This window comes from Coniophora puteana (genome assembly GCF_000271625.1).
Source record: "Coniophora puteana RWD-64-598 SS2 unplaced genomic scaffold CONPUscaffold_17, whole genome shotgun sequence".
Taxonomy (NCBI): domain Eukaryota; kingdom Fungi; phylum Basidiomycota; class Agaricomycetes; order Boletales; family Coniophoraceae; genus Coniophora; species Coniophora puteana.
This window is the reverse complement of record NW_006913069.1, coordinates 268,662-291,717: the sequence shown is the minus strand read 5'-3', so window position 1 is coordinate 291,717 and position 23,056 is coordinate 268,662. Positions and strand designations below refer to the sequence as shown.

The 23,056-nt window shown below is 55.2% G+C and overlaps 5 protein-coding genes across 5 annotated transcripts; all 5 read left to right on the top strand.

Moving 5' to 3' along the window:
• Positions 1–1,082: 1,082 nt before the first annotated feature.
• Positions 1,083–5,160, top strand: CONPUDRAFT_66200 (uncharacterized protein; the record flags this gene model as incomplete). The annotated part of the gene is made up of 3 exons (XM_007776286.1): positions 1,083–1,682; positions 1,760–3,013; positions 3,070–5,160. Coding segments are annotated over 3 exons (3,945 nt in total), but the record flags the coding sequence as incomplete, so codon positions are not given.
• Positions 5,161–8,737: 3,577 nt separating this feature from the next.
• Positions 8,738–10,821, top strand: CONPUDRAFT_147308 (uncharacterized protein; the record flags this gene model as incomplete). The annotated part of the gene is made up of 15 exons (XM_007776382.1): positions 8,738–8,817; positions 8,875–8,938; positions 9,165–9,299; positions 9,370–9,433; positions 9,498–9,629; positions 9,694–9,747; positions 9,797–9,804; positions 9,861–9,880; positions 9,948–10,054; positions 10,107–10,123; positions 10,179–10,216; positions 10,282–10,297; positions 10,367–10,404; positions 10,465–10,636; positions 10,669–10,821. 15 exons carry the CDS (start codon positions 8,738–8,740, stop codon positions 10,819–10,821), a joined length of 1,098 nt encoding a protein of 365 aa, XP_007774572.1.
• A 390-nt stretch (positions 10,822–11,211) lies between these two features.
• Positions 11,212–14,505, top strand: CONPUDRAFT_66053 (dipeptidyl aminopeptidase; the record flags this gene model as incomplete). The annotated part of the gene is made up of 12 exons (XM_007776270.1): positions 11,212–11,451; positions 11,520–11,712; positions 11,772–11,875; positions 11,937–12,020; positions 12,075–12,247; positions 12,308–12,884; positions 12,945–13,368; positions 13,428–13,529; positions 13,586–13,911; positions 13,972–14,046; positions 14,107–14,131; positions 14,183–14,505. The coding sequence occupies 12 exons, from the start codon at positions 11,212–11,214 to the stop codon at positions 14,503–14,505; spliced, it is 2,646 nt and encodes an 881-aa protein (XP_007774460.1).
• A 1,457-nt stretch (positions 14,506–15,962) lies between these two features.
• Positions 15,963–16,934, top strand: CONPUDRAFT_85451 (uncharacterized protein). Its single transcript, XM_007776381.1, has 3 exons — positions 15,963–16,012; positions 16,071–16,373; positions 16,426–16,934. Exons 1-3 carry the CDS (start codon positions 15,986–15,988, stop codon positions 16,855–16,857), a joined length of 762 nt encoding a protein of 253 aa, XP_007774571.1. The 5' UTR covers positions 15,963–15,985; the 3' UTR covers positions 16,858–16,934.
• A 2,565-nt stretch (positions 16,935–19,499) lies between these two features.
• On the top strand, positions 19,500–20,546 carry CONPUDRAFT_66069 (uncharacterized protein; the record flags this gene model as incomplete). The annotated part of the gene is made up of 3 exons (XM_007776271.1): positions 19,500–19,622; positions 20,112–20,264; positions 20,505–20,546. Coding segments are annotated over 3 exons (318 nt in total), but the record flags the coding sequence as incomplete, so codon positions are not given.
• Positions 20,547–23,056: the final 2,510 nt, after the last annotated feature.

The following is a 23,056-nucleotide window of genomic DNA, read 5'->3' as shown; positions in this document are numbered from 1 at the left end:
TCCACCTAGCATCCGCCGACATCATTCCCGAGCCGCCGGCACCGTCCGTCACCGTTCCCGCTAAACCTGCGAAGCCGGTCACCAAATCAGTCCCGACTGTCGACAAACTCCAACCCACTTCCGACAACGCTTCCACGACGTACCCTCCGAACATTCTTCTCTTCGACCCTAAGGCCACTCGTAACCCAACTGCAGCGGCAGCATCCACTGCGCCCGCTATGGCCACTACCACGGATGAAGACGTCGCAATGGACACAGCGGAGGATAACCCGATCGTTGCTAGCGGGTTGTCGAACATTGAAGCCTACGCGGACGACGACGAATTGGTGCACCCGGAAACCGGAAAACCCTTGAAGGATGACGACGATCTTGGCGACGCCGACGCTGAAGGTGAACCCGACCCTGACGTGGTGGATATCGGCGAAGGGGAGTAGAGGATGCAGGCATCGGTCGAGAGGAGGCAGGCGCTCCTCTGGAGGGGGGTGTGTAGCGAGTACAAAGTCCATATTGGGGCCGAGTGGCCCAGCCTCTGCTTGGCCGCTGGCCGTCTGCGTACCGCATGGTCACTTACGCTTACTCTCCCTTTCCGGCGAACGCCGGAAAGCGATTATCTACTCATATATAAGACATGCATGTACCTACGAGAACGGCAGTGTTCTCCCTCTTGAATTGACTTCAATTGGCTGGTTATTCGACCTTGTGAACCTCTAGTGTGCCGCTCTACCTAGTCCAGTACTACGGTGAATCGTCACAAGCGTCCACATCACTGGCGATTCGGCGACGCCGCGTCACGGAATGGCAACAATTGGGTAGCAGAGGAATACTACATTTTATAGTACAGATTTGTAGTTAGAGTAGTCTGGCAGTCGGATGAATTATCACAACGCGCGTGCGTTGTCTTAAACATCGCCCTCAATCCATCACACACCACCCTTTAAAACAACAGCAGTCTTCAGTAGTATGTCTGCTCAGGAGGCTGAGGTACGCATCATGCATAGCAAAGTATATAACCCACTAAAACATCGGGCTGGAAGACGGCCGCCTTGGGTGCAGTGAAGCCTAAGGCCACCGACACCGATGAATGCCCACTCTGCGGGCAGCAGATCACTGTCGGGACTGCAGGGAGCAAGAATATGGACATGCATAAGGGCAGCAAGAGGTGTAAGCAGCAGCAGAAGCAACGGGAGAAGGAGGCAAAGGAAGAGGACGAACGAGCGAAGAAGAAGACAAAGAAGAAGCCGATGAAGCAACGCACCCTCTTTGAAGTAGCAAACCCCCCTCACCCTCTTCCAGGCCCCTCCCCCTCCACTCCCCTGCCTCAACCAGCGCCTGAGCACTCCAATCCTCCATCCCAGCCAGCCGTCGCCCGAGCAGCTCCGTCACCTCTAGCCAACAAGCTGCTGTCGACCCTTCGTGATGGTATTGCCCACATGCCGAGTTCTATTCCAGTTGCATGCGAGAATGACGAGCTCGTCGTTTTCGAGAACTGGGCGGACAACTACCGCGACATGGACGCCGACATCGTCTGGGAGGACGCCGATCAGCAGATGAACAATGTTTTCGGAGGTGGAAGGCCAGAGGAAGAGATTAGAACGCTCGTTCGAAGAGGAGACGCCGGGATGGATGGGGTACTCAACTTCTTCGAGTTCATCTTGATCGACAAGGAGATTGACCCCTGCCTGGTGGAAGGGAAGGTTGGGCGACTTCTGAGGGCAATCGGGGCATAGTGAGTGTCCAAACTGAACGCGTGAATTTGTAGCTTAGCTGTTCTAGTGGTCGCGTTGGCATTATCGACCCGTCATTGGTCGACAAATTGGTGGCTGACGGTTTGGCGACCTCGCCTGCGAAACCGGCACCTAATAGCCACCCGTTAGCGGCGGTACCGGCTGCTTCGACCACGGGCGCCTCGTTGTCGACGTCCACACGCCCTCCCTCACCACGGCTCATCGTCATCGACGATAGCGATGATGGTCGCGACGGGGTGCACGGCCACGGCAGCGCGGGGAAGACGCTGACTTCAACGCGTGATGGCAGGTGCTCGTTCGCCTGCAATGGCTTTGAGCTGCCGGTGCCAGGTGGGCAGTGGGGCGTGATGGTATATCCGTTTGCGTTGCACACGCGGATGGTGCTACCGTGGTCAGTTCACACAGAGGGACGGCGAATCTGGCTCACCGCGAGCAAGTGCACGGGTAGGACAAAGGTAGCAGCGGCGTGTGCTCCATGCAGCGAGCTTGGCAATAATGGTCAGCTTGTCTCAATCGTGAAGCGAATGAAGGACGGCGTACACGAGAATACCCCCCACATCTACCAGCCGATCAGTGGCCTCCACTCCATCATCCGCACAAAGACGTTCCAGGTCCAGGCACTCCGACTTGGCCGAGTCAACCTCTCGAAGAGTCTTGCGCGAAAGTCGTCCGCCCTCGACGACCATAAAAGGTTTCTCCTTGCCATTGCCGACAGCGACTTCTCGCGCGTGCAGGACCTAATCCAAGTCTGTATAAAGAACGGCATGTCAGTGCAGAAAATGGCCGAGCAACTCGACAAGGCAACGCGTGGCCTTTACAGCCCAAAAAGCTTCTCCACGGCGGAGAAGAAGCTCTGTGTGTTGATCCTGCGTCTTGCCGGCCCACGCGTTCTCAGTATCTACCACAAGGCGACGGGCGCACCTGCAACAAGCACGATACAACGATGCTCAGTCAATCCTCCGCTTCGTGTTTCCGCTGGGTTTCCTTCAATTGATGAAGTCAGCTACAACGTCAAAAACTCGTTTGCAGAGGGAACACTAGGACTTACCGATGACTCGGCGTCAAGTGCCGACCAGGTCTATGGGTATTCGCTCATGATTGATGAAATTAAAGTAGAGGGTCGTCCGCGTTGGGACGACCTGACAAACAAGATAGTTGGCGTGGCGAGGGAGGACGCGGATAAGATAGGGCTTGATTTCTGTTCGGAGGCAGAGGCGTACGCTCTTGTCAAGGCGGTTGCGGATGGTAAAGTGCGATTGGCGGTGGAGGTGAGAGTTTATTCATGTAAGCCAGCGGCATGGTACTCACTGGAATCTTCGAAAAGGCCACAGTTGCTGCTATTGGGCTTCTCGCGGGTGACTCCCGGAGCCACGCGGCACGCCCTATTCTCGTGTCAGGAACGTGCAAGACAGAAGACGCACCCACGCATGCAGATTTAATCCAAGTAGTGATCGATGCGTGTGAGCACGAGAAGGTTCCGGGTAGACTGTATTGCATTGCCTCTGACGGCGAAGCACGACGCGGCGCGGCACTAGTGCTCCTCACTCACAAGCGGAAATTGGCACCCTCATCGCCCATCTTCTCGTATGTGGGCAAGCTCCCTCTAATGAATACACTAGTGGGCGACAACGATTTGACATCAGACAAGGACTGGAAACATGTAATTATGAAACGGATTCGCTGTGCTATTCTCCGAGACAAGGGCATCACCATCTACGACTATAACATTCCTCCTGCTACTCTTGGTTGGCATCTCCGCTCCGGCGGTCTGGCACCTCATCAGGTTGAGAACTTAATGAATCCTAACGATAAGCAAGATGTTCTTCTCGCGGTCAGCCTGCTCAAGTCTGTTTGGGACCTTCCTGAAACATCTAGCACGCGTCCAACAGTGATCGCTGCGCGGAAGTATATCCGTATCTTTGGCAACTTTCTCAGGCATCTCATTACCCCTTATATTGACGTCAACATGTCCCTATCCGATCAACTTGCCCATCTTAGTGCTGCTGCTCACCTGGCCTGTAGCCTGTATACTCATCCAGGCGCCAGCGGGGGCGCATTTCTGCCGAAGCCACTCTACACCGACATTCAAATCCTAATCAAGAACGTCTTCTTCTGTGTCGCTAAGGCTAAAGTGGACCGCCCCCTCGGAAACTTCTATATCATTATGCTAGGGACCGACCGGTTAGAGATCTCGTTTGGGATCTACCGCACAATTGTTGGTAATGATGCAAATGCTGACCTTATCCAGCTGGGCGACCGGATAGCCCATGTCACTGAGAGTGGCCAGATCCTTGTCGAATATCCAGAGTGGGACACTACTCCGCGAAGGCTCAAGCTCCCGGGCTTGTCAAGTGACGAGGAGCTCACTGCCAAGGTCGATCACATCAACCCGGCATCCTGGCGAGGCGACGTCAGCCTCAAGCACGTTCTTCCCATTACCGCATGGACTCACGGTCGTGAGACCATTGAGCACGACTATGCTCAATTTGCTGTGCATGCGTGCTTCGCTCGAATTCAGGAATCTGGCGGGGATCTTCTATTCCCGGATGGCTCACCTCCTGGCCCCTGTCTTGCTGATCCTGACCCTGAGGACACTGTTGAGGATGACCCAATCCCTATTGCCGCCCCCACACCCGAGACGGACGATTTGGACATGGAGGATCGCGTAGCAATCGAGCTGGCAGAGCAGAACCAGACGTTCTCTCCGTACGTGCAAGTTGAGGGCAAGCGCGTGTATAAAGCTCGAGTCCTTCGTCAATTATTTCGTTTCATCAACTCTGCTGGTTCGACAGATCGACTCAAACGTGTTGCTGGGCTGTTACGGTTCACAGCGGCTCCCGACATCGACACAGATGTCGTCAACTCTCTGTCGATCTTTGGTGGAGCAAAACTCTTCGTTGGCGAGCCGTTGGTCACCCTTGTGAAGGCCAATTCACGTCTATTCTTGGCGGTGGTTCAGATCTCGGCAATACATTTCCATTCCAGTCCGGTTGTGGAGATTGCGGCCGGTGCCTTGGGAGAAGAAGGGGTTTCCGTCACTACTCAGATTCTGATTCTCACCGAGCGCTCATTGGCCAATCCTGGTCCCGAGTCTGAGGACTGGGAATGGTCAGGGAAAATGGGCAGGGTTCTCAAGTCGTCACCCGGTCACAATTTTCAAGCCATTAATCCTAATCTGGATCCCTCTTACCCAACTTCCCCGTCGTTCCTCTTCTCTACAGCTGACCTGCAGGCATTTGCACTCAGCCTGCAGGCGCAGATCACTCAGTCTGCCACCGGCCTGTTTCGCCTCCCATCTGTGCCTACTCAAGACCTGTTTCCGTACAGGTCTGGTGGTGCGTCGTATTTTCTGTTTTCCTTTTCATTGGTGTTTATATCCTGTGCTAGGTCGAGCAGCGTTCGCCATCGACATTGATGACCCAGCTCGCCTCAACACCATCAACGATACGCTGGACGTGTGCCCCCGCTGTCGCCCAACATTCGAGTGGCAGCGTGACAGCGGACCTCGAGTAATCGAGCACGTCGGTGCTCATATCCTCTGCGATGACGGTTTGGATTGCACGGTGGAGATATGTGGTTTTTGCATGCAACCTGCTGCCAAATCCGGGTGCGTTTTTTACCTACGGCCCACAAAAGGTTCAGGCGGCTCGTTTCAGGTGGACGTAACTCGGTCGTCATGCCCCAATCTTGTTTATTTCTCGTATCACTCTGCTGGCAGCTCAAGCGAGAGCGCACCATGCACGAACGTGCCGGTGCCATGTCCAATTTGTTCTCCCACTAACAAGCTAGCCGTACGAAACCCAGCCATATGGAAGTACTCTATGGTTGCCCACTTTCGCATCCACCACTCGCCCTCTCAGCTTCTACCCCACCTCATCACAAAGTACACGACTCCTCAAGACGAACGCGAGAATGTTGAGAAGTACATCTGGCAGCGGCGCTTCCACAAATCCCGCAAGTCCCGCAAGGTTTATCAAGCACCCGTGCTTGCCGTTTCAGACGCACATCGCACGTCACGCCTCGCACTCGAGTCAAACGAGGACGGACGCGAGGCTCAACAAGTGTCCAATGAGCAGGATCAGGAGCCCCTCCCCGCAGACGAAGTTAACGATGGCAATGGCGTGTTCGACCCACGCCCATCCAGCTCGCTGTCTGACGCCGAAAACGACGCCAGTAAGTACGCCCTTTCTTCGCTTTTCCTCGCCGTCCTAACTAATGTATTACATCCTTCAGACGACGTCTCTCTGGACGCGCCGGCGTTTGTCGAGAACGATGTTGTCACGCGCGCCGGGAGGAAGAGTCGCAAGCGCGACCTTAACGCCATGTTGCACGCTTGCGACTGCGACCAGGTTGTCACGCCGAAGGAGATCAGCGACGGCGTCGCGATCAGGTGCAAGTACGAACGGTGCAAGACTGGATGGGTACGTTCTCACTGTTATGTCGTTTTCGCGCCGTGTACTGACTAGATGTTCACTCATATGTTAGTTCCATCTAACTTGTATGTATCTCGATCACTTCGAAGCGGATTGGAGGTGCCCGTTGCACGCTCGCATAACCAAGAGGTTCAAACGCGGCGGAAAGAGGTAGCTCCACAGCGTCGTCTTTGTGTAATTTGTTTATTTAGTTTCGTTCTGTATGTTTTCGTCTTATGTTTTAGAGCCGCCGGGTGTATTATGTTATGTACCTGACGTGGGTAATTTAAAAGGGGCTCAATTTCTATATACGGAAGGGGGGGTAGGGGGGGTAGGGGCCGAAGTGGCCTTACAAAACGAACTAACCCACTTTGCAGGTTCCAAATATTGGGTACCCCTTGGATATACCCGTACTATGGGACAATCCGAGAGTGCGTCGGATATATTCCAAGTGAGCTTTGCTCTTTCGCGTGAGACTAGTTCCAATAGACTTACATATATTCAGGTGGATCAGTGCGTTCAACCATATCGACTTTATTGACATGAAGACCCGCTCATGCCTGTGTGTAGTGGGTTTTCTGGGTAGGAAGGTGAGTATTAGGAAATCTACCTCTTTGACTAATGCTGCTAACAGCACCTTCGATTCTCTATCTTCTAGCTTGCTTCTTGACACAGTGTTCTTTCTATGCATAATGCTTAGCCTACTCAAGTATGAGAGAATCTCTCCATACCCCACGCGCCTTCGACGGCACTTGAAAATTGCCGGTGAGCTCGCGTCCATTATAGAATAAATGCGGACTCTGACAGTTGATTCGAAAAGCCATCCTGTTCTATGCCGTAAGTGGCTTCGTGACAGAAATGAATGTCTTGCCTCTAACTCACGGGAAAGGTGTCCGTGATCACCGGCATTTTCACTCTCTTTGCGTGGTAAGCCCGGTTGAAGCCTTTTCTTTCGCGCTCCATTTTCAAGCTCATGCTGGTGATTGTAGGAAGTACTGGGGAACTGTGAGGACTGCGTTTCATCTCCGGTGGCAATGAAACGTTGACGTGCACTCTGACGCTCACCAGCCCGCAAGCTTCGATCCACGCTCTTTCTTAACCACAACGCGAGTCTATCTCATCATCCCTGCGGTCCATAACTTCGAGTTAGTGTCTGTTCTAACATGTACTTTCCTTGCGTATACAGAGTCGCTGGACCACTGCTCTCTGTCGCCGGTCAGCGGCTTGTCCTCAGCCTCCGCTCGCTGCAAGGTCAGAACCTCGGCGTGGCGACGTCGGACCTCAGTCGAGAGGTTGAACGGCAGCTTGCGGAGTTTGACGACGGAGACGATGGGCACGAAGAAGATCATATTCCTCACGAGCGTGTACAAAGTAGTGGGCTGGGACGCGACATAGAGCTTGCAAGTCTAACGCGACATCGAGGCCCGGGGTGAGTACATGTCGGACGAGTACTTGTGCCTACACAGAGTAATAAGAATCGGTTGACAAGGAGAGATACGCGCCTTGCTTTTACAATTAGTGTTACGTTGTGTAGTCGTAAATACGGGTCTGAGAGTACTGTTTGCTGTACAGTATGCATCTGTGGATTTGTATATACTGTTTGCTTGATATGCTCTACGGTGTGAGCCACTGTATGGTTCTTCGCGTCAATTCGCTGCGTTACGAGCGACTTGATCCCTAATCAAGACGGCGACTCGTCGAAGATCGCGATCTCAAGCTCAAGCTCAAGACTTGCTCGAGACCGGCCCGGGCTCCAGTCCGACGGGATAGGGGCTACCCACGTGCGGAGCCGTTTGTGGGACAGGTACCGCTGTCAATCCCAGCGCCAACCCAAGCTTCATACAATCTCCCTGCAAACATTCCCAATTGCTATGTTTTGCCTCTGCTTTCATTGAAGTGGTTAGTCGTTTCCTAGTTTCCAGCCTAACTCAGCTTGATCAAAGACTTTATGACAACAGCACTTCACAAGCTCGCCTTTGGATGCTCAGCTTGCGTGGTGGCCTATGGGGCAAGTTCTTTTATTCGTCGATTAATGAAGCAAGTAGCTGTCTTGATAAACTTCACACCGATTATCCCAATCACTTATCTTCAACTTGGAGAACGTTCGGCGCTACGATGCGGGCGGAAGTGAAGAGACCAGAACGTCTCACAGTATTCATCGGAGCACTCAAGCCTTCGATACTATGAGCGCTTTCTGGTCCCATTCATTCACACCTCGATGCCCCTCTCAATGCTTGCTGTACCCATTCATACCTACCTTGCTGACCCGAAAAAGCCTGACTCCATTGCCTAGAACGTAAAAGTTTATCCAGCGACAGCCGTCTTTTGTAAACCCATCAAAATGTGTACGCACGGGCCATAAACGTTAAACGACAAGATAGAAAAACGTCGTTCATCAGGCTAGCAGTGGCTTTAAATAGTCCCTGAGACTTCTTTCGGGGAAGAACAAAATACCGTGACCCGGTTGCGCCGGCCCTGGACACCCTCTCGCCCTCTTCCATGGTCTCTCGTTTCCGTTTCTCACCTTAACCTTCCTTACTGGCAACGCAGCATTCTAACTCATACTTCAGCTCGTTGACGATGACTCAGCTATTGCGCTCGATGCCGCCGCGGTTCTCTAACGTCCCGATCGTCTTTTCGGAGCACCTCTTTGAGCGGTAGTGCGTATGAAGACCTCGCCCTTGCCTTTGTTGCTAATGTTCACTCGCAAATCGCAGCATCGCGGGCACAGCTGGGTATACCGTTGTCGTGTATGATTTGTTCCTTACTTTGGACAAAGAGGTCAGTGCCTATGTTTTGCCCTCAGGCTCTTGCGTCTCCTCTCGGCTGCGTCTCGGCTCAGTCCATTGGCTGCTGCCAACCCTTCCTTCGCAACGGGGGAATACTCGCACTTTGATCAACATTCCAGCATCTTGCATGATTGAATGTCTCATTCGTCATATTTTGATGTCCGGTGGACGGCGTCTTGGATTCCGAGCTAATTTACTTTATGGATCTCGATCGATAGATTGAATACATCTGGAAAGCGGAGTGGTCGCTTGTGAAAACACTATATCTGGTCAATAAGTACGGCAACATCGGGCTGCAGACTTATTTCTGCATCGAGAGGACTGGAGTCCTTTACCAGAGCGAGGATACGAAGGTATGAGTTCATTATCTATTGACTTGGTTCCGCCGAGGAAAGTCTGACATGTCGACTTACTGCTTTCCAGTTCTGTTGGAGATACAATATTCTCGTCCTCGTGTCTATATGGCTTTCCACTGAGAGTCTACATAGTACGTAACACCTGTTTCGGTAATTATAGCGCAGTAATCCATGCTTACATTGCCGCTGCTATAGTTCTGGTGCTCTTGCGAGCGTGGGTCATCTGGGGCTGTCGCCGAAAAATCTCCATAGCTCTGATTGGTCTTTATTCCGCATACATGGGACTTGCCCTGACTGTCTGTCTAATGTCTGCTCAAAATCCCGTTTGTAAGCGCATTCATTTGTATCATTACACGCTAACTTAGCTTCTGTTCTCTCCTGCGGATGGCAGGGAACACGTCCATGTACTTGGGTACGATCGGAACATGTGTCGGCTTCCTTTCTGGTGAGTTGTTTATATGTACTCAGATGTGGTGGGATAACATGATTTTCAGAGGAGTCGGTAAGTTTCGTTCAATGCCCAAGGTCAGACGACATAGCTTATGACCACATGGACAGTACGCCTTTTGGATCGGAAGGTACAGTGAACGTTGTCTCCGCTTTACCCTGTGCATGTCTGACGACGCTCGCTTTGATTGATGCCAGCCTGCTTCTTGACACAGGTGTTTTTCTCTGCACGATGTGCAGTCTGCATAGATACGAGCAGGATTGCCCGTACCGCACGCGTCTGAGGCGACACCTCGAGGTTTCAGGTGAATCTGCACCCCATAAATAACTGAGCATGATGTTGACCTAGTTTCGAAGCGCTGTTGCTTTATGCTGTAAGTGCTTCAGATGCAAAATGAGTCACGCTTCACGGGTTAATTGTAGTGGTAGGCATGTGTTCTCGATAACGTATTCGCTATCATGATATGGTGCGTCACTACGGCTGCTCTTGATGAATGTTCGTGCCTAACGATGGCTCGTCGTGTATTCGCAGGAAGTCGTGGGGAAATGTAAGTGTCTGTGAATTAACCCTCGTTTGGCATAACAACCTTAAAGTGGCTTTTGTTACTTCGTTCTAGAGCGACCGCTTGGATCCTCGCTGGTTCCTGAACATTACGTACGTACGCTTCCTGTTCAGTCTTTTATCTGTTACATGTGACGAAAGTCGAACCCGTAGGCTTTCTGGACCAGTTCTCTCGATTTCGGGCCAGAGGTTCGTTCGCGACCTTCGCTCGCTCAAAGGACAGAACCTCGGGCTAGCGTCGGCAAACTTCAGCGCTGAGATCCGCCGGCAGCTTCATGAGGTTGTGGGTGACACCGAGGACGATATGACTGATGGTGCTGCCTGGGTGCGCGGACATAATGGACGCCTTGATCTTAGGGAAGTTGGGCTCGCCAGCTTGCAGCCTGGTCGCTAGCACCAATCATGAAGGAACTAAACGAATTGGCATTCGTGCTGACACAGGGTAACGGTTTTGAAACACGATTTGGCGTTACATTGCGTCAACGCGCTTGCGTCGATTTTTATACATAGGAAATTGCCAGTCATTCTTTCATTTCTAGTACCTGCAAATTGCTTGGATATATAACACATGTATAAAGAAACAGAGTTATGGGTTGAGTCTAGTAGACTTGATTTTCAAAAGTACTTTCTCGTTTCATGACGCACTGCCATGCTTGATCAAGTTGAAAGAGTAAGGGGCAAAGTGGCTGTGCTATATTATCCCCTCTTTCCCCCACAGCCGTCACACACGTTCGTACCGCCTACGCTAACTGACAACGCGCAGTCACCACCAATTCCTGGTTGGCCCCGCTGCTATCGCTGTCGCCGACCATGCCGGCCTCACCCTCATCGTACACGCGCCTTCCCCGCGAAGAATTCCTCGGAATGGGCATGCAGAACACCAGCCAGGACCGGCTGCTCATGGATGAGCCAGAGCACTCGGCGATACCACCACCACCGGGAGCCGAAGAAGAAGCGCTCAGCGGTTCACGGCCGCCTATCTACTATGGCGAGGGCCCGTTCGACGCACCGAGCTCGGACGAGGACGAGGATGAGTTGCTGGAGAAGATGGCACAGCGCTCGCCCGCGCTCGCGGAGCGCGCGATGGACGGGGAGGCGCGTGGTTCGAGTCATACGCTCAGGCTTGGGGGAGGTGATAAGGTGCGTGCTCTGCCTTGTGCAGGTGCTCTCCTCTAATATAGCGCTCGGGTCTTCGTCTATGCATCCAGCGTTCTCCACTGCGGGTCCTCGTCCTCTCGCTTGCAGCGCTGGTCTTCCTAGCGGCGTGTATTGGCGTGTTCGCGGCATCCACTCTTTACAAAGGCAGCTATCGTTCACATGGGCATCGCAAGATTACCATGGACCACGTCTTCAACGGAACGTTTTCGTCGTATACACGGGGTCTGGACTGGGTGCCTGAAGGTACGCGCCCAATGTGCTCCTGTACTATCCACAAATAGCTTACGACAAGCAATATATAGCGGGAGACGGCGTTTTCTCTACATTCGAGGGCGGCACTATCAAACTTGTTGACCTCAAGACTAACACTACATCCAATTTGGTGTCTATGGCGGACATTCGGGATGTATGCGCTCATTCGTTTGCTTGGCTGACTTGGCTGGTGTCTCATGTGGTACATTTGTCAGGAGCAAGGCGCGATGCTCATTTGGAGCCAGTGGAAGCTATCTGCGGATATGAAGTTTATTATGCTTAAGGCAAACCAGAAGAAGGTGAGCCCCGAGAGCCAACGAACGAGGAGTAGTACGGCTTACAGCAGGATACAGCAATGGAGGCACTCCAGTTTTGGGAACTACTATATTCACAATCTAGAAACAAAGGAGACGGTGCCTCTTAGGGCACCCAGTGAGCCTCCTGTGACTGCATATGCTGCTTGGTCGCCAACGGGCCAGTCTATTGCCTTTGTTACTTCGAACGACCTCTACGTCCTACCCTCCCCGTAAGCATCCGTCTCCATCCCGCATTCTCGCTCATGACTTACTCGCATTCTCGCCCATAGTACTTCCACCACCCCAATCCGCATCACCTCGACCGGCAACGCCTCCCTCTTTCACGGTGTGCCCGACTGGGTCTATGAAGAAGAAGTATTCGAGGACGAATTCGCGCTTTGGTGGTCACCCGACGCGTCGCGGCTCGCGTTCCTGAGCCTAGACGAGACGCTCGTGGACGAGTTCCGCTTCCCCGTGTACAACCCGACCCAGAACTCGTACGAGATCGTGCCATACACGGACGAGGTCGTGATGAAGTACCCCAAGCCTGGATATGCCAACCCAATCGCGAGCGTGAGCGTGTTTGACCTTTCTGCGTACACGGCGGACGGGCTACACCCTGACGAGGCGGACCGGGCAACGTATGAGCTCGACTGGGAGGGGAGGATCGATAGGAATAACAGCGTGATCACGGAGGTGGCGTGGGTGGGCAATGGGAGCCTGATTCTGAAGGAAATTACGAGGGCGGCGGATGATGGGAATGTGGTGTACTTCGATTTGGCGTATTCGAATGATGTCACGGTGGGCAAGGTCGTGCGTAAGCTGGGCAAAGACGGCGAAGAGGGCGACGATGGGTGGATTGACAGTGTGAGTCGCCCTTTTTTGCATCCTATGTAACGAATTGCTCACACTCGTCGTCGCCTCCAGCACCAAACGGTCCTCCCTCTCCCGGGCACAGACCAATACGGCACCTACGGCGCCTACCTGGACATTGTCCCCGACGCGAACGGCTACAACCACATCGCGCTTTTTGACCCCGTTGACTCAGATCAGCCGCGGTTCGTCACGACGGGCGAGTGGGAGGTCACGGACGGAATCCAGGCCGTCGACGCCGCGCGCGGGCTGGTCTACTTCCAGGCAGCGAATCCCTCCACCGAGCGGCACCTTTACTCTGTGCCCATCCCGACGATCGAGAACCTGATCAAGGGTCCCGCTGAGCCGACGTCGCTTACGGACGAGTCCGTGCCCGGCTCATACGGAGCGAGCTTTTCGCCAAAGGCTGGGTTTTATCTGCTCAACTACCGCGGGCCAAATGTGCCGTGGCAGAGAGTGGTGCAGGTTGACAATGAAGGTGCGCATGTCTTATTATCTATCGTTGGAGGTATAGATGTTGAAGGCGATAATATGCAGATTTCGAGTACGTCCTAACGGAGCACAGCCAGCTCAATGCGACGCTCGCCGAGTTCGAGGCGCCAGTGGTAACGTACTCGACGATTGAGAGCGATGGCTACGGTTAGTCTCTTTCACTTCATCTCATGACGGCTCAACGCTGAACAACCTCGATCCAGAGCTCAATGTACGCGAAATGCGCCCTCCTCGGATGGACGACTCGGGTCGGACCAAGTATCCTGTGCTATTCTTCGTATACGGCGGGCCGGTGAGCCAGCAGGTGAACGTGGACTACAAGCGCGACTGGCACGATTATCTCGTCTGCGGACTGCAGTACATTGTCGTGACCGTCGATGGGCGCGGGACTGGGTTCAAGGGGCGCAACCTGCGGAACCCGGTCAAGAACAACTTGGGCTATTGGGAGACGGTCGATCAGATTAACGCGGCGAGGATCTGGGCGGGCAAGAGTTATGTAGATCGGACGAGGATTGGGGTGTGGGGATGGGTGAGTGCTTTTGTGTTGTGATTATCACATTGCTTGGGTTAATGGGTTGGTTTATTATAGTCGTTTGGTGGCTTTATGGGATCCAAAGTCGCCGAGGCAAATGCGGGGGTGCATTCGTTGGCCATGTCAGTAGCGGTGAGTAGTCCTTGCTGATTCACGCGGGGTCTGCCTCAGCTTATTCGTGTCGCCTTATAGCCCGTCACGAGCTGGCGATACTATGGTCAGTCGTACGGCTCGTCCCACACAGTATCACTGCCTAACCCGTTCACAGACTCGGTCTACACGGAACGCTACATGGGTCTGCCTTCGACAAATCCGGACGGATACGTCAACGCCTCGATCTCGCACGTCGAGGGTTTCCACAACGTCGACTTCCTCCTCGCGCACGGCTCGGGCGACGATAACGTGCACTACGCCAACTCGGCGCATCTCTTGGATATGCTCACGGCGGACCAGGTGCGCGGGTTCTGGTTCCGGATGTTCACGGACAGCGAGCATGGGATGAAGGTGAGAGGGGCGTATAGGGAGGTGTATGAGTTCATGTTGGCATTCCTGCTTGAGAAGTGGGGCAAGGGCGGACGGACAAGGGGATGAGATCTGGTCGGGTTGGATCTCCCAGGGGGGATGAGATTGGGAAAGAGGTGGCTGGATTCTGAATACCACATATTTATGCATGCACAAGACACTTACAGCTGAGTAGATCTAGAACGGTAAACGCTTTAATACCTTGTTTCCATACATGTTCAAGTTATCACTCCATAATAGCGGCACTATTGTGCCACGACCCCCTGGGTTTACAAGCAAATGCGGAAGATCGCTTATATAGCGAACAACTGGGGATTTCGACGTTGAAGTGAGCGTTGAGACGTTTACATCATGTGATCGTGTTGAAGACGCGTTTTAATTAGGCTGCAGCCTCAATATTCACTCCCCCTCACTTCCTCGCAGCGTACGTTCGTCACGATCGATATGCCTCGAATAAACTCCAAGGTTCAAGTCTGTCATATAAAGTCCCTGCTAGCCTGCTTTACACTGATGCGCTCCCTCTACATAGGTCAATCATAACTCGCAGCCGAACGCTATGAACAGCCCCCTGTCACTAAGCAAGCGCCACCCGCTGGCCTCAAAGCTCAAGCCGCCGAGGGTAATGCGCAATCGTTTTGAACAATACATGTACGACCACATGGACACAGGGACCAACGTCCTTGAACGATACTATATGACCGACGAGCAGCTGAACAAACGCTTCCGAAAATGGGGTATTCCGGAGTCAGAGTGGGCTAAAAACCGCCGTCAGTACGATGCAACGCTAAATGGGTGGCTGGACAAGAATGGAAAGATTAGGCAACGAGGTGTAAGTCTCCCGTCATCAGTTCTTCCTTCAGTCTCTCATCCAATGTAGAGAAAGCCTTTACCAGACGAGGATCCTGCAGTCGAAAACGTTCAAGTTGTCTGCATTCCTGATACCGATCATTTGGTAATCAGGTTTTGGGACGGCGGGGTGCAACGAGAACGTCAATTTTGCATGGATATCTACGATACCGAGTCCCAGGAAGCGGTGAACTCTTTCGGTCTCGGGTTCTCGTTCCATGTCTCTCCTGTATCAGGGACACTCTCAGTTCTGTGCGCGGGACAACTCACGAGTTGGGAGGTTAATGCGGGCATTGCACCGAAAGATGTAAAGCCGGGGCAGGAGCGGTTTAGCATTGTTGCGGGTGCGCTTTGTACTCTGAGGCGGTCTGGCAAGAAACCATTCTTGTTTGAGGTGCCCCGGAGGTCTCGGTTACTACCAGAGGGCATGCAGGTTGCACGACCTGTTCCTCTGTGAGGTTTAGAGTGGATGTGTCAAGACTCGTATTCAGTACAGTACTCGTAATTATATCACAATGGAAAAATGCATTATGAACTTCATATAGCAGGTGCATGGTATCAAGAAAGGATTTGTTCAGTCGATAATGGATGAAAAGCGTGAGAATTAGCTATCATCATGTGATGAAGTTTAATCTAAGACGCGTACGCGCAACGCGTCGTTCTTCACAACCTCCTCGCGCAGCGTACGTTCGTCACGATCAACATGCCCCGAGCAAATCCCAGACCCAAAGTCTGTCATATAAGAGTCTTGAGAGCTCCATTCACTCTAACTTACTTGTTCTACATAGGTTTACAACGTCCCGCATCTGCCGTATGCGATTACGAACGGCCCCATGGCACCAAGCAAGCGCTTTCCGCTCATTTCGAAGGACAAGCCGAGAGCGATGCGCAACCGCTTTGAACAGTACCTGTACGACAACTGTGATACAGGGACTGGTCTTGATCGTTACTATATGTCGGACGAGCAGATAAACAAGCAGCTCCGAGAATGGCGCATCCCGAAATCGCAGTGGTCCGAGTGGCGCCGTCGGTTCGATGCAGATATGAGCAGGATGATAGACCGGAATGGAGGAAAGATTAGGCAGCGAGGTGTAAGTCCTCGCGCTGCAGTCCCTCTTTAATCTTGATCACCCACTTCAACAGAGGAAACCCTTACCGGACGAAGATCCTGCGAACGAGGACGTCCAAGTCGTCCATATTCCCGACACCGATAGTCTCGTGATCAGGTTCTGGAACGGCGGTTTGGAACAAGAGGGCCAGTGGTGCATGGACGTCTACGACACCGCGTCACAGGACGCGGTGAACTCTTTCGAGCTCGGATTCTCATTCCATGTCACTCCTGTGGCGGGGACACTGTCGGTTCTGTGCGCGGGGCGGCTCAGTAGCTGGGAGGCCAACGCGGGCATTCCCCCGAAAGAGCTTTTACAGGGGGAGGAGCGGTTTAGCGTTGTTGGGGGCGCGCTGTGCACGCTGCGGCGGCCTGGCAAAGAGCCGTTCTTGTTTGAGGTGCCCCAGAGACGGCGCGTGTTGCCGGAGGGCATGCAGGTTGCGCGCGCTGCTCCTCTCAGGGTTTGATGTCTGGGACTAGTACTTATTCACGAGTCTGATGTTTATGTAGCGCTCTTGATCGATGATTGTGTTTGCCTGGTTCACGCAAGCGAAGGTCCTTTTAAAAACCCTGTTCTCCGAGACTTCAACTTGAGTAGTGAGGTTAGGATTAATAGCGAGGGCCCGCGCGGTCGACGCTGTCACGTGGGAGTGTTGTGCAGCGGATTGTCGCGGTGTGGGTGGTCTGGGCGCCTGATTGGACCAATCGCGGACGTGTTGCGACTTTCTTGGACCCTCGTTGGACTCTTCGAGACTTGGTGTTGCTCTAGACTCATCCTCTGCTCTTCAATGGCAGCCTCACGATGGCCCACCTTTCGAGCCTTTTGTCAACTTTTGCTTTTCTCACTGGTATCTCCACCTCGAGGACGACTCCGAGGCAATTCAACTGCTCCATAGGCACCAAGGCACCGACTCCTCGCTCCAAACATCATCGGCTCCACACAGCTACAGTCTTTAGCTGGCTCTGAGCCCAGGCTAGCTTACCTATGGTTGCAACCACTACCTCCCCCACCTACCCTCACCCGCTCACCCACTCCCCCATCGCCTCCGAGCCCTCCATCTCTCCACCCACCCCGACTCGCCTTACGCTAAAGCGTCCCCGCGCACGGAAGAGTGCCCGCTCATACGACCACGACGTGCCTCTCACTCCACCTCCGGTCAACGCCCCACATACTCCACCAGACCCACCCAGATCCACGTCTCCGAGCCTGAGCGATATTCAACTTCACGAGAGCGACTACCACACTTCGCAGGCATACCAATGGTCACCCTCCTTTTCTTCGCGTCCACGTTCGCGCTCGCACCCGCACGACCGTTATGGCCAGCCCTCATATGCAGACCGGGACGACAGGATCGACTCATCTGGCTTGAACACCAACACCAACAGCAACTACGGCGTTGCAAGCAGCACCAACACCATCGCCTCCAAACGGCGGCGTATATCATCCGACGAGCTCATACTCAACCTTAACCGGTCCGCACCATCACAGTCCCAGGAAGAAGACCCGGACGTGCACATGAGCTCTCCAAACACCAGCAGCGCCGATCTCATGGGCCCCCTCCCTCCGCGGGGAGGAGCCAATAACCTTCGAGGGGAAACAGCGAGCGACGGAGCTAATGTTAACAGTGCCCCTCGATCGGGCGATCTATGTGCCCCAGTGCCCCTTGCCCACCACCATATACCTACGCCTCCTGCCGCCGCCCCTATCGCTCATCCTCGCCCTCACTCCTATCCGATGCATGCACACTCGCGGTCGAGACCATCGCCGACCGCTCAAAGCACGATCAACACAACAAGTGTGGATACTACGATCCTCGGCGCCGCCAACGCGAGCCGTTCCAGCGCCGACACCAGCACGAGCTTCGCGAGCGCGCAGGCAGGCACCCGTAGTGCAAGCACCAACAGCAGCCGGAGCCGGATGAGCGCGCGTGCGCCCATCAAGTTCCGCAGCGCACGCTGCGAGATCGAGTACCGCACGCTCGGCGTCGACGTCGATGTCGGTGGCGATCGGCGCAGTGTGTTGCCGGCGCGGTCGCATGGGTGCGGGCGGGCAGGCAGGGGAGGGGAGGAGGACTGGGCGGTGAGCATCGTTGCTGACGGACCGGGCGTGGCGCGGGTGAAGCGCGCGCGCGCAGTGGCGGAGGCGATGGGGGCCGATATCGAAGAAGGGGACGGTGTCGGTGGATTTACGAGGGTGGACTGGACGGCGCTCAAGGGCGCGTTTGTGGGTATGTTGAGGGCGTACGATGGTCCGTATCAGTTCGTGCTCGTTTCTAATTTTTTATCCCTTTCTTTTTTATGTTTCTCGGGTGGCTGACGACTACTCTTCGACGGACGCCCCGCCTCTGCAACATATGACAGGTTCGCCGCTGACCGCGCTCCCGGCGCTCCGCGCGGTTATCCACCGGTGCACGTATTTTCTGCAGACCGTCGAGGACCCGGCCGAGTTCTTTCTCACGCGGGACAAGGACGAAGAGGACCCGTTTTTGGATTCGACGGATGGCGATACGGGTTCAGATGGGGGGCCGGTGTTGGACAGGTCCAGGGACGAGCTAGTGCAGCTGCGCGAGCCGACGCGGTCGACACTGCTTTCGAGGCGGAGCAGTGCTGGCACTACCACCATTAGGGACGGCAACAAGGAACCGCCGCAGAGCGACAAGACTCCAACCAAGAACCAGAACAAGACTGCATCGTCGGAGGGAAGACACAGGAGCGGCGCGCCGTCGCCATCACATGTGCCCCGCAAGATGAGCACGAGTGCGTCGTCAGCGACGCTGGTCCCGCTGCCGCCGACGATGTCGATGCAGAATCTGAATGCGAAGCTGGCTGTGTCGGTGCAGAAGCTGAAAAACTACAACCGCAACAATGCGTCGACGCAGTCGCTCTCGCTCTCGCGCTCGGCGTCAATGCTGAGCAAGTCGAAGCGGACGTCAAGCACAAATTACGGGGGGCCCAATACGGAGGAGCTTATGCGTGGGTATGAGGGCATGGAGCCGTGCGTGTTTTTTTTGTGGCATTTTTCTTCGGAAGGCTGATGGGTTGATCTTGTCTGTCTTTTTTCTGTGTTCCTTGTTTTGAGGGTTTTATTTGTAAATGCCACAGGGAGCCGATGAGGTACACCGATCCGCCGTCGGCAGTGCACACTATCCTCGGCACAGCGCTTTTTTTGTTCGGGAAGGCGCTCGCGCAGGGGTTGACAGCGCAGACTCGGGGCGGGGATCAGGATCCTCGGGTTCCTGCTGTGACACAGGTGCCCACGACCGCAACCACGATCGGCCCGCCTCTCCCGCAAGCCCCACACCACGTCTCCCCGCCCGCTGTGGACACACCGTTCTCGGTCGCAACGGCCCCGCCTGCGTCTGGCCCGCCGACGCCGCTGTCGAACGTCTTGGAGGACGAGGGCGAGGTGCGCCGTTCGCCTTCGAGAGCGAGCGCTCAGGGGCAAGCTTCCTCCTCGTCCTCGTATTTTGCGCAGAACCTGGCAGCGTTCACGCGGGGGCCTGTGCATGATCTCGCACGGGCTCATCATGATGCTGAGGCGCTCGGACAGGCCCGGGTGCAGACGCAGGAGGTTGGTGGACTGGGCAACGCTATGGACGTTGAGGAGCTCTCAGCGGTTCCGCCGCCTGCTGTTCGTGCCGACGCCAACATTGACGTCGACACTGCCACGGAATCCGCCTCTAAGCCAGCCCCCGGATGTGAACCTCAGCCCGAGATGGAGCTGCTCGGCGGCGAGCCCGCCGACCCGGTCGTGTACTGGCTCGCGGCCGCAGACGTGTTCGAGCTCGCCGATGGCTTGCCGTGCCGCACGAGCGGCACGATGGGCTGGGGCTGGGAGCGCTTCGAGGCGCGGGCGAGGGAGAAGGCTGATAGGGTGGCTGAGCGTACAAGGGAGAGGGCGAGGGCGAGGAGGGCGGTGGAGGCGCGTGTGAAGTGGGGGGAGGCGGTGCCGCTCAGTGGGATAGCGGAGGTGCCGGAGGAGGAGGCAGAGGCGGAGAGGGAAGGGGAAGGGGGAGTGGAGAGGGAGGAGGAGGGTGCGGTGGGTGCGGCAGAGGGGAAAGGCGAGGACGAGGACAAGCCCGGGCTCGATATTGAGGTTCCCATAGGCGAGGAGTGGCAGATGGAGATCACCTGGGGCCGCACGCTCGTCGCTATCGCTGGGTGGGTCACTCGGCGCGAGGCGTTCGCGAGTGAGGACGAGTCCACGCTGGGCATCGGCTCCTTGGGTCTGGGTACTGGGCTTGGTCGGGATGCTGGCGGTACAATGGGGGTGACACCCTTCGACGGCGCATTCATGATCGTACCGCCAACGCCGGCCGGGCCGACGAGGCTGGCGACGCCTGCGGAGGAGCTGATGCAGCTGAAGGTTCAGGCGCCGGTTCCGCGATCAACGCAGATGCATGTAAATCCAGGAAGGCCCGAGGATCAGGATGCGGAGATGGCTGAAGGGCCTGCAATGTCTTCGTTGTCATTGTCATATCTTTCACCTACGCTATCGCCTTCCCCGCGCCTCGCGTCTGGCATGAACACGACCGTGCCGACGTCGTGGGCACCGTCACCATGGCCTCCCTCGATGTCGCCTGTTGCGTCCTTGTTACCCTCTCTCTCTCCTATGAACTCGAATGCAAACACTCCTGTGGCAGCACGCATGCTGTCTTCGTCTCCCATACCTGTACCCATGAGCCCACCAGGTATCATATCCCATACCATGCCCACCCGCCCATCCGTCTTCTCCCCGCCTCCAAACCCACACACTATGCGCACTCCATGGTCCTCGCGTTTAGGCTCATGCACGGTGTCTCGCACACGCTCCTCCCTCGCCGCCCGCGTACACAACGCCGGGCTCGGCACCGGCCTCTCCCTGCCCTCTCTCCCCTCCTTCTTGTACTCCAACGCGCCGCCTACGCCGCTGCCTGTCCCCGCGTGCCCTGCCCCGCTGACACGCGCCTCTCCACTCGGCACGATCGCTGCGAAGCGCTCCCCGCTCCCCGCGAGCGAGACGCTCGGCTCGATGGGCGTCGGCGCGCTGCTCAAGTGCGCGGAGGACCACTGTTCGCGGGGCGAGCTGAGGATGCCCGGGCGCAAGGGTCTGCGGATGGGGCAGAGGGCGTGGAGCCCAAAGATGCGGCCTATTGGGGAGGCGGGCTTGTTGTCGAGTCTGAATTTGGGCCCGAGGGCGGCCGTAGCTCCATTCGGCGGCGTCAACGCTGGAGCTGGCAATGACGCTAACGCCGACGGCGACAATCTCAGCGACATCAGTTCGGAGGAGGGGCTGTATGGCGCACCGGCGTCAAAGGCGACGATTGCGGCGGGCTTGCTGCCCAGGTTCTTTGGGGTGTTCTACGGTGGGGAGAGTCTTCAGCAGATGCAGGAGGAGAAGCAGGAAGCTGGGAAGGAGACGAGTACAGAGGAGCGCATCAGGGCGTCAACGCTCTATGGGCTGAAGACGGACGTCAGCGCGCTGTACGAGCTCATCGTCTCCAGTTCTGAGTCCGCCGAGTGCGCTGCGATGGATCAGGATCAGGATCAGGAGGTGGGTCGAGGGTCGAGTGCCAGAAAGGGTGAGAGGGAGAGTCTCGGCTCGGGTCTTAGCCTGTTTGGCGAGGAAGAGCGCTATCTGCTCGAGCGATGGCTTAAACATCTCGAATTCCTGGAGCGCGGTGCGAATCGGCACGGCGCGCAGCCTGGTGCTGGGGTCGACGCAAAGAACACGGGCTGGAGAGAGGGATCGGTTGGTATTCAGGCCTAGTGAAGGCATCGAGTAAGGCAAAGACGCAAGTTTGGGGATGCTTCAAGCTTCGCCGTCCGGTTAGGACTTCATCCTTGGGCAGCATAAGAGTATGGCCTTGCCAGGCAACGGAGAGCGACGACTGGGTGCATGCTTATGAAGATGGGATGAACCTGCAACGTAACGTGAGTCTCGCGGAGGACATATAGAACTTAGCAAAAAAGAGTACGGCATACATCCACTGCGCCATACTGTACCATTTCGACCATAGGTTCGGTCCCCTGTCCACCCCCCCCTCCGAACCCGAACCTCCGGGGTGGACATGTCCACCCCTGATACCCCCTGCGAACCTAAGGGGGTGGACACATGGTAGAAACACAAAAAACCTGTAATTTCGAGTGATTATGCTAAGACAACGTGCTACTGAATGTTCTAATGGCCCGAAAACCCCTCATACCGCGTGTTGTGGACACAACAGGGGCGGTACTCTAAACTCCTAAACAGCTCCGAAACTTCGGAGGGGTCGGAGGTAGGCGGAACGGAGCGGAGCGTAGGAGCGTAGAAGCGTAGGCGTACAAGTGGCCGAAACCACAAGGCTAGGTGATGGAGGATCTCAACGAGTGCCGGCGGTGAGCACGAAAGCACTAGTCCCAATGACCAAGTCAATAAAGCATGCTATCTACTACAAAGTGAATGCGCACCTAGTCCCAATGACCAAGAGGTCGAGATGGGGGACTAGGATGCGAACTGCTCAGTATATAAACAACTCCCGCAATCTTCGGATCCTGATCATGCTACCGATAACCATCTGCTGTCGCGGAGGTAGTACAGCGCTGCTGTCAAGCGTCCGCATGGTCTGCATAAAGTCCGAATGTTGTCGGGAGTAATGCTCGAAGGGAACATAAGAGGTCCGAGGTAACTCCAGACGTGGAGCAAAC

Excerpts from the sequence above, each read along its gene's own strand:
- CONPUDRAFT_85451 (XM_007776381.1), top strand. The coding sequence starts at position 15,986 with ATGCCCCGAGCAAATCCCAGACCCAAA. Across the intron at positions 16,013-16,070 it reads GAGCAAATCCCAGACCCAAA|GTTTACAACGTCCCGCATCT; the intron begins GTCTGTCATATA and ends TGTTCTACATAG. Across the intron at positions 16,374-16,425 it reads GAAAGATTAGGCAGCGAGGT|AGGAAACCCTTACCGGACGA; the intron begins GTAAGTCCTCGC and ends CCACTTCAACAG.